General features: G+C 43.8%; 1 protein-coding gene across 1 annotated transcript; it reads left to right on the top strand.

Moving 5' to 3' along the window:
• The first annotated feature begins 2181 nt into the window (after window positions 1–2181).
• On the top strand, window positions 2182–12358 carry LOC137752778 (cytochrome P450 2G1). The gene is made up of 9 exons (XM_068527589.1): window positions 2182–2361; window positions 3407–3569; window positions 4940–5089; window positions 6788–6948; window positions 7203–7379; window positions 8189–8330; window positions 10314–10501; window positions 10628–10769; window positions 12177–12358. The coding sequence occupies exons 1-9, from the start codon at window positions 2182–2184 to the stop codon at window positions 12356–12358; spliced, it is 1485 nt and encodes a 494-aa protein (XP_068383690.1).
• Window positions 12359–13618: the final 1260 nt, after the last annotated feature.

Genomic DNA, 13618 nt, shown 5'->3' with positions numbered 1-13618 from the left:
CCTATGCCAAACTCAGCCTCTAAAATTTGGTTCCTAAGATTCTGCAAGTTTTGGGGGGGTTTTGTTTTGTTTTTTGGAACTGAGAACAACAGTTATGCACTGGCTGTACCTTCCTGCTCCTACTGAAAGCATCTAGGTGGAGGTGAAAGGTCATCCTGCCTCTCTCCCCACAGCTCCTCACTTTCCTAAAGCTGATCCCCCACTGCCAACTGGAGGAATCCATAGAGCACTGAAAACTTAACATTATAGATTTCTGGAATCCTCAAACATTAGAACAACAGATTTGGAGAACCACAGAATCTTAGAAAAATGCCAGCTTGGGGAGGCTGTTTAGTTCGGTCTTGGAACCATCTCACAAAACACCTCTTCTTAGACTTTGCACAAAGTCTAAATGAGTCTTCTTAGACTATGTACAAAGATCTCCCAGACCCACTTATCTTACCTCCCTGGAAAAAATTTCAATTCTAGCTCTCCTCCCTTCTACTGAAGCCAGAAAAGAAGACAACAGAGTGGGATGGTGAGAGGGGCTGTTCTGAGAATACTTTCTTTCTCCAGCCTGTCTGAATTGGAGGACAAGACTCACAACCACCACCATCACAAATAATTAAGAGTCTAATCCTGAAGGAGTGTAAGTGTGTGTGTTGGGAGGGGGTCAGAATGGAAGGGAGAGCAGAAAATGGGAGAGTCTAAGGAGGCAGGCTAGAGCTGACTCTTACCCCACAAAAGACATTCTAGTAGCATATCCAAGATCGAGAAGGTGGTGCTTTGTGAGTCGCTCAGTTTTCCCAGAATTCCTACCACTTCTGGACACAGGACACCTCAGCATAAACAGCCAAGCCTTATTCCAAACCTGCAGGCTTCGTAACAGATTCAATTTCCATGCCAGAGAATCAAGACACATGAGAAGGGCTTTTGGATTGTGTTTAATAATATGTATAGGTAGAATATAATACCCAGGAATTTTGTTTCAGGTCAGTAAAGAAGATTTACAAATATTTGGTACAAAAAGAATTGAAAACCATTATTTAGATTATTACAGAGAGCAATCACTAGGTCATGTCTCTAGAGGTGATCTTCCCCTCTAGAGATTGGGACTCAGAAGTGGTCCCTACATCTTAGACTTTGAAAATGAATATGCGCACACACACACCAGCAAAGTTCTGATAAACCAACACAGGTAACCTTTGATTGTTACTATTTAATATATCTTTAGTAAAAACAGTAGAACTTGTTGAATTAAACCCTTTCAGTAAAGTTATTTCTTTTGCTATTCTAAATCTTCATCTTACTCTCTCTCTCTCTTTTTTTTTTTAACTGGTTAACTAGGGTCTAGCAAGGAGAGAGGAGCCATCTCTGTTCTCTGTCAAGACTTTCTAGGGCTTCCCTGGTGGCACAGTGGTTGAGAATCCGCCTGCCTATGCAGGGGACACGGGCTCGAGCCCTGGTCTGGGAAGATCCCACGTGCCGCAGAGCAACTAGGCCCATGAGCCACAACTACTGAACCTGCGCATCTGGAGCTTGTGCTCCGCAACAAGAGAGGCCGCGCCAGTGAGAGGCCCGTGCACCACGATGAAGAGTGGCCCCCGCTCGCCGCAACTAGAGAAAGCCCTCGCACAGAAACGAAGACCCAACACAGCCAAAAATAAAAATAAATAAATAAATAAATAAGAAACATCCCTCCTGTGTTTAAAAAAAAAAAAAGAAAGACTTTCTAAAACAGTATGGTTACCTTATTTGACAGACAGGGAAACTGAGTCCAAGAGGGTTAGGTGACTCACCCAATGAAGAAAAGATGGAACTTAAATTTGAACTCAGATTGTACAACCCTTAATGAAATAGCCTAAAAATGATGTTCAACTGTTTCCCACGTCCTACCAAGACAAGTTGAACTGGAAACTGAGCTGATGGAGAACTGAGGAACTGGAAATATGAAGAAAGGGGAATGGCCCCAGTGGATTTCCCCAGATGAATTCAATCTATCTTTATTCAGTAGGGAGATTATAGGTTATATAATCACCGCCGCCCCACCCCCACCCCCCCAGATAAAGCAATCTCTTCCTTGATGGCATCCATACCCGGAAAACTTGAATCCCAGGGTGTTCAGATTTCTGCACAGCTGATTTCCCAGAATGTATTTAGGCAGGATCTGGTACCCTGGACACAACCGCTCGACCTGGCACCATGGAGCTGAGAGGGGCCTTCACCATCTTTCTGGCACTCTGCTTGTCTTGTCTGCTCATCCTCATCGCCTGGAAACGGACCAGCAAAGGGGGGAAGCTGCCGCCTGGTCCCACACCGATACCTTTCCTGGGGAACCTGTTGCAAGTTCGTACTGATGCCACTTTTCAGTCTTTCATGAAGGTGAGTCTGTCTACTCCTCTCATAGAGCTGGAAGCAATTAATTCTATAGACAGATAATGTAGAAATTTCTGACTTCGAAAGAGAAAAACAAATATCGTATATTAACGCATGTATGTGGAACCTAGAAAAAGGGTACAGATGAGCCGGTCTGCAGGGCAGAAGTTGAGACACAGATGTAGAGAACAGACATATGGACACCAAGGGGGGAAAACTGCGGTGGGGTGGAGATGGTGGTGTGCTGAATTGGGAGATTGGGATTGACATGTATACACTGATGTGTATAAAATTGATGACTAATAAGAACCTGCAGTATAAAAAAACAAACAAACAGAACAACTAATACTAAAAAAAAAAAAAAAAAAGAAAGAGAAAAACAAATTCCATGTGCTAACACATATATATGGAATCCATAAAAAAAAAAAGGTTCTGATGAACCTAGGGGCAGGACAGGAATAAAGACGCAGACGTAGAGAATGGACTTGAGGACACAGGGAGGGGGAAGGGTAAAAAAAAAAAAAAAGAAATTTCTGACTTCTAAAACACAGGCTCTTGGAAACACAACCTTAAATGTCTGGAATTTCAGAATCTGAAACTCTTGGAAACACAGACTCCTAGCATGTTAAACCTTAAGCTTCTCACAGCCTCAGGACTTTGGAATAACCTTACCTTCTATCCTTAAACACAAGAACTCTTGCACTCTGTTGGTCTTTGAACTTTGAGACTCAGTGTCACGAAATCTTAGGATTCTAGAAATTTAGCACTTCAGAGGCAGAAGCATGGATCTTGGAGTTCCATCTCATCCAGGTCCATCATTTTATAGATGCAGAAACCAAGCCTTGTGGCAGTGTTGGAGGATCTTTCCCAGGATGATAGAAGCCAAGGCTTCTGAGCCTTTTCCTCAGTAGTCTTTCCAAGCCCAGAGCTCACCTTTATCTGTTAGTCCCACATTTCTATCTCCTTGAAATCTCCATCTCCTAAAATTCTTGTTGGTTGTTACTTGGTACTCCAATCAGCCCCCTCCTCTTATGTCTTCCTTCACTCTCAGCTCAGGGAGAAATATGGCCCAGTCTTCACTGTGTACATGGGTCCCCGGCCGGTAGTTGTTTTATGTGGACATGAAGCAGTGAAGGAAGCCCTGGTAGACCGAGCAGATGAGTTCAGCGGCCGTGGAGAATTGGCTTCAATAGAGCGAAACTTCCAAGGTCATGGTAGGTAACAACAACAACAACAAAAATAAAAACAAAATGTAATCACAAAGTGTAATGTACTTCTATGTCCCAGGTTCTTTGATAAGTACTCTAAATGAATTATTGCAGTGACTCCTCTGAGGGAGTTATTAATGTCTTACTAATTTTGCAAATGAGGAAGTCGAGGGTGAGAGAGGTTAGATAATAACAGTCAGTGGTAGAACCATTTTATTTTGAACCCAAACCATCTGACTCTAGGATATCTTCTGTGTTACTTGTGTTCTTATTTTTAATGGATTAGTGACACTCTTTGTGTACTCACTCAAGCCCTCATAGCCAACCGTACTTATTTTCCTATACGTACATACACACCCAACCCATAAGTCTCTGCATCCTCCCTTTAGATAGATACCTTTCTAATGTTACCTATACATCCATCTCTAATTGCCCACATCCTTCAGTTCCAAGCAGCCTCACAACATTCTTTTGATACTTCCATCCATCCATCTGTCCTTATACTTTTCCTTCCACCCTTCCATTTTTCCATTGATCCATACATCCACCAAAACAATCCATCCATCCATTAGACTTTCTATACAAATATCTTTCCATCCAATTGATCTATACATTTATCAATCAACTTTCCATTTACCTATCTATCCATCATTCCATCCATCCGTTCATTTATCCTTCCATCATTCATCCACCTATTAATCTTTCAATCATCCTTCCAGCCATTTATCCATACATTTGAAACCACCCATCCATTAACCCTTCACCCATCCACTAAGTCTTTCATCCATCCATTCATCAGTCACTGCAGTCATAAACTCTTCCTCCCATTCATTAATCTATCAAAATCATTTCATTAAATTTCCAAATACTAATTCACCAATCCATGCACGTCTGGAAACTTCTAAATACTGCTTACTGCGTGGTAACTCCTTTTGTGTAGGTATATTGATGTACAGGTGTGATCTTCTGTGTACACTTATGTGTTTATGTCTAGAGAATCCAAGTAGAACATAGAAAATAGAAGTGGTCTCCCCATTCTGGTGTGCTCTATATGGCATTCTATCTATATCTCCCTCCATATTCCTATGCATCCATCCATCCTATGCATCTATCCAGTTCCAGGTCTCTATCTTGTAAGAAACTCTCCTTGATCTCCCCCAATCACTACTAGCCTGATTTCCTTCACCTCAGTCCTGGACTGTTTTTGAGGTCCAGTAGGGAGGGAACTTTAGTCTCCCCATTAAGCCTGGGAGGTTGGAAGAGGCATCCCCAAGAGCAGAGTTTACAGCTGTCATATTCTGGCACCCTCCCAGTCCAGCACAGAGTTGGGCACAAAAAGGAGTGGAAGCAGGAGCCTGACACTTAGATTCTGGCAGGTGTAGCTCTAGCTAACGGAGAACGATGGAGGATTCTCCGACGCTTCTCCCTGACCATCCTCCGGGACTTCGGGATGGGGAAGAGGAGTATTGAGGAGCGGATCCAGGAGGAGGCTGGCTTCCTACTGGAGGAATTACGCAAGACCAAGGGTATGGGGGCCACAAGGGGGAGGGCTACAAGGGGGCTGGGTGGTTGTAGAGAGCTCAGTCATTACAAGACGGGCCTTGGTGGGAGAAAGCTTTGGAATGAGAGAGGATGAAAAAGATGGAGGATTTACTGAGATTTCCAGCCAGAGTCCATGTTAAAAGTTCACATGGGGCTTCCCTGATGGCGCAGTGGTTGAGAATCTGCCTGCCAATGCAGGGGACACGGGTTCGAGCCCTGGTCTGGGAAGATCCCACATGCCGCGGAGCAACTAGGCCCGTGAGCCACAACTACTGAGCCTGCGCGTCTGGAGCCTGTGCTCCGCAACAAGAGAGGCCGCGATAGTGAGAGGCCCGCGCACCGCGATGAGGAGTGGCCCCCGCTTGCCGCAACTAGAGAAAGCCCTTGCACAGAAACGAAGACCCAACACAGCCAAAAATAAATAAATAAATAAACAAAAATAAAGGAATTCCTTTAAAAAAAAAAAAAAAAGTTCACATGAAAGACCCTTAGGGAATCACTTGTCCAGAGACTTGAATCAGTGGATCTCCAGGAGTTTTTGAGCTCCTGGTATCAAATGCAGACTTTGGCGATATGTGAGTTTGTGCCTTTTCCTAGTGACAGGATTAAATTTTATTACATCTATCTGTCTATCTATCTATCTAGGTATATATTCACACATATACATACAAAAATACATAATTTTGGTAAAAACCATGTAATGTAAAATTTTGCCAGCCTAACTATTTCTAAGTGTACAGTTCAGTAGTGTTACATATATTCACATTGTCGTGAGACAGATTTTTAGAACTCCATGGATGCTAAATGGTCTGCATAAAGACTTTGAAAGTTCACATACCCCTAGAAATTATTTGCAAAACTGCATTTTTGTGAATATATGCCTTGTTTTAGAGAAATTGTCCCCAAATCCACTGACCTGACCGGCATTCTATTTTATAGATGGTGCAGCTGAGACCAAGGGAAGGATTTTCCTAATAGCTCAGATGGAATCATTGGTAGAGATAGAGAGATCAAGCCATTCTTTTTTTTTTTTTTTAATGTGTCCTGTACCACCACTTCTTTCCCAAATGTGTGACTCTCCAGCACGAACAATTAAATACTAATAACAAAAAATAATGATTAAACTGCACCAGCATTTTTTTTCAAGTTTTTTAAAATAAATTTATTTATTTATTTTATTTCTTTTTGGCTGCATTGGGTCTTCGTTGCTGCGCGTGGGCTTCCTCTAAGTTGCGGCGAGCTGAGGCTTCTCACTGCAGTGGCTTCTCTTGCTGCGGAGCACGGGCTCTTAGGCACACGGGCTTCAGTAGTTGTGGCTCACAGGCTTAGTTGCTCCACAGCATGTGGGATCTTCCTAGACCAGGGCTCGAACCCGTGCCCCCTGTATTGGCAGACGGATTCTTAACCACTGTGCCACCAGGGAAGTCCCTCCACCAGCATTTCTTGTGTTTACGACATGTCAGGCACTGTGCTAAGTATTTCACATGAATAATTATATTGAATACTCATGAACCAATGAAGTGGCTACTAAAGAAACTTGCAGATTGGGAAATCTAGACTCAAAACACAAAAATGAAGTAACTAACAAATGCTGTTAAGCAGTTGAGTCAGGACTCATATCTGCAACTGAATGATTTCACATCCCATGTTCCTACTCATGGCCTCCAACTTCCAACACCCAGGGGCCCCCATCGAACCTACTTTCTTCCTGAGCCGCACTGTCGCCAATGTCATCAGTTCCGTCGTCTTTGGAAGCCGCTTTGACTATGAGGACAAGCAGTTCCTGAAGCTGCTGCAGATGATCAACAAGAGTTTCATCGAGATGAGCACACCCTGGGCCCAGGTGCCCACCAGCCACCTCTCTGTCCACCCCGCAACCTGAGTTACCTAAGCCCCTGCCTCTACCTCACTTATCCTCCCCACAATCCTGGGAGGCAAGTATCAAAATGTCCTGGGTCTCCAAGAAGCAAAGAGCCTCATGCAAGCAATTCTCAGACCCAATGCTGGATGTTGAGCCCAACTATTTGACTCCAGACTCAGCCCATGCTGGCCTCTGGTGCCCATTGTTGACAAATCCCCTTTGCTTATTCCCCACAGTTATATGACATGTATTCTGGAATCATGCAATATTTGCCAGGAAGACACAATCGCATCTACTACTTGATAGAGGAGCTCAAGGACTTCATTGCCTCCAGGGTCAAGATCAATGAAGCATCCCTTGACCCCCAAAACCCTCGAGACTTCATTGACTGCTTCCTCATCAAGATGCACCAGGTACCTCTTCCTCTTCCCCCAATCCTTTCCTCTCATCTCCCCAATCCCTACCGCCTACAACTTTAAACTCATCTGTAAACATATTGACGACAAAAGAGCAAGTATTGTTTCACATGGTTTACTTTTATTTATAGATGAGATATAGAAACTGTAAAGGCATAAACTCTTACACTCTTAAACTTTGAATCTAAAAATTCTAAGAACATGGAAACTTAAAATCTTACGCCTTTCTAATCCTATATGCCAGAGACTTACAAATATAGAAAAGTAGAATGAGTCTTTAGAGTCTTAGAATTGGCGGAGCTTAAACATTTAAAGTCTAAACTTTTGAGTTTAAAGTTAAAAGTTTAAAGTCTTGGATATGTAGCAATTTAGAAGCTTAATACCTCTACATCACGGATACTTAGAATTTTAGAAATTTATATTTTTTTATTGTAGAACCTCTGTACTAGGCAGTTTTAAATTATGCTACCCTAATGTCCTAGAACTTTCAAAGGCAATATCCTGTCAACTTTCTGACAAAGCAATCTCTACTTTTTTCTCCTTCATTCTCCCCACTGTTCACTACACTTCAACTATACCGGCAACTATGCTGGCCTTCTCTTTGTTTTTTCTCACCCGACACACTTTGTGGTTCCACGCCAGGCACACTTCTGCCTCAGGACCTTTGCTCTGGCTGTTTCCTCTCCCAGATACTCACCTGGTTCACCCATCTTTTGTGTTTTCACAAAGCCCTACCTTATACACAGGGAGAAAATAAGATAGAGGCAGACAAGGGTGATTCTATTTATTATCCCTGTCATTTTCAGGATAAAAACAATCCCCACACGGAATTCAACCTAAAGAATTTGGTCCTCACCACTCTCAACCTCTTTTTTGCTGGCACTGAGACTGTGAGCTCTACCCTACGCTATGGGTTGCTGTTAATGATGAAGCATCCTGAAGTAGAAGGTGAGCGTCCACCTGAGCTGCTTACCTGGTAACTCTCATTTCCAACAGGAAAGAAGACATCATCTTGAAACCTTAGAACCCTACAGCTTTAGACTCTTCACACTTTAGAAACTTAGGATGTGTAATCTCAGAATCTCTGGCTTGGAAGGCCGTTTAATTTAATCTTCTGCTTGGTGCTTGTAATAGTTTATGCAGTAAATTATGAGAAACTTAGTAGCTTAAAACAACAAAAATCTATTATCTTACAGTTCTGGAGTTCAGAAGTTCAAATAGGCTTTCACTGGATCGAACCAAGGTAGATCTGATTCCTTGCTTTTTCCAATTTCTAAAGCTGTATTCCTTTCATTCCTGGGCTCACGATTTTTCCCTCGACTCCAAAGCCAGCAGCATAGTGCCTTCAAATCTCTCTTTGCTTCCAATGTCACATCTTCTCTGACTCTGACCCTTCTGCCTCCTTCTTATATAGACATTTGTGATTACGTGTAGGGCCAACCTGGATTACTCAGGATAATCTCCCCATCTCAAAATCCTTAATTATATCTGCAAAGTGCCCTTGGTCATGTAAGGTAACATTCACAGGTTCCAGGGGTTAAGAGGTAATACCTTTTTTTTTTTTTTTTGGCCACACCACGTGGTATGCGGGATCTACCCCAACCAGGATTCGAACCCGTGCCCCCTGCATTGGGAGTGCGGAGTCTTACCCACTGGACCACCAGGGAAGTCCTGGAGGTAATACTTTGATGGCCATTATTTAGCCAACTATAGAGCCAGAATCAAATAGAATCCATCACCAGTAAATTGCAATCTAGTCTGGTTGGGTAACTCCAGTAATGAGAAATTCATTACTCACCAAGGAAAATCCCCAGTTTTGGTCCCTTTCCCTTCTTTTTTTTGTTTTTTAAATTTATTTATTTATTTATTTTTGGTCGTATTGGGTATTCCGTGCTGCACATGGGCTTTCTCTAGCTGCGGCAAGCGGGGGTTTCCCTTCGTTGTGGTGCGCGGGCTTCTCACTGTGGTGGCTTCTCTTGTTGCAGAGCACAGGCTCTAGGTGCGTGAGCTTCAGTAGTTGTGGCACGTGGGCTCAGTAGTTGTGGCTTTCAGACTCTAGAGTGCAGGCTCAGTAGTCGTGGCGCACGGGCTTAGTTGCTACACAGCATGTGGGATCTTCCCAGACCAGGGCTCGAACCCATGTCCCCTGCACTGGCAGACGGATTCTTAACCACTGTGCCACCAGGGAAGTCCCCCCTCTCCCTTCTAATGCAGTTCAAAACAAACAAATTTCTCTTGTTACAGATAATGGGAGAGACTAATTTGTTTCCACTCAAACTCATCTAGTCCCCCCTTCATTGTCCAAGTTGTCTTTTACAATCTAAATCATCAAATATTTAATGGACATCGTCTATGTGCTAGGCACTACCCTAATTACTTGCATACTGGATTTTATGTAAAATTTACAACTCTATGAGCTTGTTAGACCGTCACGTCCATTTTGAAGATGAAGAAACAGAGGCTCAGAAGGTAAAGTCATTCGCCCCAAGGTCACTTATCCAGGAAGTGCAGAGAGGAGTAACTGCACCAATAGTGTTCTTAATCACTGTCACATCATTGTTGTCATTTGCTTCAATCCTGTCCTCGTTACCTATTTCCCAGCCTGTCAAAAATCTGTGCATGGCAGCTCAGCTGGGAGCAGGACACTGCCCTGAGCATGAGCCTTCCATGGTTCCTCAGTGTTTTCAAGATAACGATCAAATGTCCCAGCTGACATGCAAGGCTCCACTCTTGCCTCCTGGTCTGATGAGTGTTTATCAGCCCCACCAATTCTTATTCTTGTCAGGTGTTAAGAATAAAGAGACAGTCCAAATACACATGGCCTGCTCCCTCAGGGTCCACAGGTGCTGAAGATACAAACCCACAACCCAACCCTGGTCTCTAGAAACACCTCCTGCATCATTGTCTGTTATGTTTTCTGGTCTCTTCCAGCCAAGATCCACGAAGAGATTGACCAGGTGATTGGACCACACCGGATCCCAAGTGTCGATGACCGGGCCAAGATGCCCTACACAGATGCCGTGATCCATGAGATACAGAGACTGACAGATATCGTGCCCATGGGTGTCCCCCATAATGTCATCCGGGACACTCATTTCCGAGGCTACCTTCTGCCCAAGGTGGAGTTGTACCTTCATTGTCACTCCTCCCTCCACTGTGCCCTTGTCTCCTCTGCATTCCCTACCATACTCCATACTTCATACTCCAACACTGATTTCTCCTAATTGCCCCCATATTCATCCCAGGGCACCAACGTGTTTCCTCTGCTTGGCTCAGTCCTCAAAGACCCCAGTTACTTCCGCTACCCAGATGCCTTCTATCCCCAACACTTCCTGGATGAGCAGGGCCGCTTCAAGAAGAATGAAGCCTTTGTGCCTTTTTCTTCTGGTAGGTGTCTATGGTCTGAGTCCCTACCACCACCACCCCTGCAGAAACATGCTAGATATATCCCGCAACCATTGGTCTGTATTTGACATTCAGGTTTGAATGGGAAGTTGAATGCTATTTCATAGAATCATACAATCCTAGAATCCTAGAATTCCAGGATGATGGAATATTAGAACCATTGACTCTGATAATTAGAAAAGTAATAGCACTAAACAGGGGTCAGCATATTTTTTCGAAGGACCAAATAGAAAATATTTTAGGTTTTGCTGGCCATATGGTCTCTGTGTGGACTGTGCAATCTGCACTACTCAGCTCCACCATTGTACTACAAAAGCAACCATAGACATTCATAAATAATGAGCATGTCTGGGGAATTCCCTGGTGGTCCAGTGGTTAGGACTCCAAGCTTCCACTGCGTGGGGCCTGGGTTCAATCCCTTCTCGGGGAACTAAGATTCCACAAGCCACACAGCACCGCCAAAAAAAAAAAAAAAGAGCATGTCTGTGATGGATGCCAAAGAGAACTATAGACATATAGACAATAAAATTTGAATTTTGTTTAATTTTCACATCACAAAATATTATTTTTCTCTGATTTTTTTAACCACTTAAAAATGTTAAAAGATTCTTAGTTTGCAGACAGTACATAACAGGCAGCAAGGAAGATCTGCCCAATGAACAGTAGCTTGGTAACTCATAATATCTTAGAACAATTGTATTTTAAGTGTAAGCCACACTGAACCTGGTGTCAGTGCAATGTTAGGAAACAGGACCCCACTTCACCACTTACAAACACCATCAGTGGGGCCATGAATGAGTTACTTCAGCTCCCTGTCTGTAAAATGGAGAGTAATCTCTCCAAACCATTGGAAGGGTAACTGACAAACAGCAAGCACTATTTTTTTTCCCCATTTTTATTGGACTATAGTTGATTTGCAACGTTGTGTTAGTTTCTGCTGTACAGCAAAGTGAATCAGTTACATGTATACATATATCGACCCTTTTTTTTAGAGCAAGTACTATTTAAGTGTGACGTTTTATCTTCCCTCACCAGTGTCTGGCACCTAGTAGGCACTTCATAAACCTTTAAGAACTGGAAATGAAAAGAATCTTCGAATTCGTGGATCCTTTAGAACCATTCATTCCATGCTAGAATCTGTTCGAATTTGAGCCATCAAAGGAGTAGCTTCCACGTGTTGAGCCCCTATAAGTGGAAGATCCTAGCAGAGCACTAACTATTGAAACCCACTGCATCTTTATAATAACCCTAAAAAGTGGGTGTTATCATGACCCCAGAAATGCTGAGGAGGCAGCTGAGGCGGAGGGGTGGTGGGACCGGAACACTCTCCCTGCTCCCATTATCCCGTGCAGCTCTGACCCTCCCTCCCGCCCTCCTCTATGCCCACAGGAAAGCGCATCTGCCTGGGCGAGGCCATGGCCCGCATGGAAATCTTTCTCTACTTCACCTCCATCCTTCAGAACTTCTCCCTACGCTCGCTGGTGCCACCCGCTGACATCGATGTCACGCCCAAGGTCTCGGGCTTTGGCAACATCCCTCCAACCTATGAGCTCTGCCTCACGGCCCGCTGAGCGCCCCCTGTTGGATGTGGCAGGAACCGTCGGAGAACAGAGCCCTGCCCACGTGTCCACACGCACCCAACCTCTTCATCTTCCTGAATTCTCACAACAGCCCTAAGAGAAGGCACTATTACACTGTCAAGGGACACAGGTCAGCGAGGTTCACCCAGAAATAGGGAGCTGTGTATCTTCTACAACCAGCAGAAAAGTAATGCCCTGTCCAAGACTTTGGCAAAGGCTTGCAGATTTTAAGTTCATTTGTTCACCTCCAGCTAGGTTTCTGACTGTACCAAATTCTTGTTGTAGACTCCATACCTTTATGTTGTTCCTTTGACTTTTCCCTGATAAAGACCAAAGGCAGCCAATGAAGAATAAACATAATAAATTTTTTAAATGGTATAGTGCATTGGAAAAGCAAAGTAGGGAAATGGGCTAGAGATATCCAGAATTGGAATTTTAAATTGGTGGCATGGGTGGTTTCACAAGGCAGCGAGGAGCAAGCTGTGCAGATACCTGGGAAGGGAGTGTTCCTGGCAGAACAATCAAGAGTCATAAGGCAGAAGACTATGTGTGTGTGCATGAATCCACAAGGAGACACGTGGCTGGAGTAGAGGAGGAAATGAGAGAGTAGGAGTGAATGAGATGAGGCAGAGGGTTAAAGGGCTGGATTTTGTGGGGCCTCGTGGCCTTTGGTGAGGACCTGAGCGAGATGGAGGTCTTTGGGAAGGTTGGTGAACATAAGGTGACATGTATCGACATGTTCTAAATGGCTCGCTCTAGCTGTTATACAATGAATAAACTGAGGGAGGGAGGGGGGACAAAATCAAGGACCAATTAGGAAGCTACTACAAGCAGTGATGTTGGCTCAGACACAGCAGAACCAGTGGAGGTGGGGAGAAGATGATGGATTTGGGATTTATTATGATGCATGAGATTGCAGGGTTTGCTAATGTATTGAACGCAGGGCGTGAGTGAAAGAGGGGGTTCAGGTATCACTCTAGGGATAACAGTTCATCCTTTATAACTTCTTTCTCAACATGACACCTCCCAGAGACTCCCAAGTCCCCTAACAGTCAAGGTTCCTATTTTTAATCAACATAAAATGTCTTTGGCTACTTTAAGTAGAAAAGCCTGCTAGCTACTGGAAGGTGATTGGTTAGCTCACAAAATCAATAGGAATTCTGGAAAGCCAGGCTAAGAATATGAGTAGGAAAAAAAAAGAGCTGTGCCAGGAGAACATCAGCCAAGGTAATGACCAGAACCATCCAGCTA

This window comes from Eschrichtius robustus, chromosome 19 (genome assembly GCF_028021215.1).
Source record: "Eschrichtius robustus isolate mEscRob2 chromosome 19, mEscRob2.pri, whole genome shotgun sequence".
In the NCBI taxonomy this organism is placed as follows: domain Eukaryota; kingdom Metazoa; phylum Chordata; class Mammalia; order Artiodactyla; family Eschrichtiidae; genus Eschrichtius; species Eschrichtius robustus.
Note: the sequence above shows the minus strand (reverse complement) of the source record. Positions and strands in the feature narration are given on the sequence as shown.

Bases quoted from the DNA above. Each gene is read 5' to 3' on its own strand.
- LOC137752778 (XM_068527589.1), top strand. From the start codon at position 2,182: ATGGAGCTGAGAGGGGCCTTCACCATCTTTCTGGCACTCTGCTTGTCT. The intron at 6,949-7,202 runs GTGCCCACCAGC...TATTCCCCACAG, and splicing joins TGAGCACACCCTGGGCCCAG to TTATATGACATGTATTCTGG. The intron at 8,331-10,313 runs GTGAGCGTCCAC...GGTCTCTTCCAG, and splicing joins GAAGCATCCTGAAGTAGAAG to CCAAGATCCACGAAGAGATT.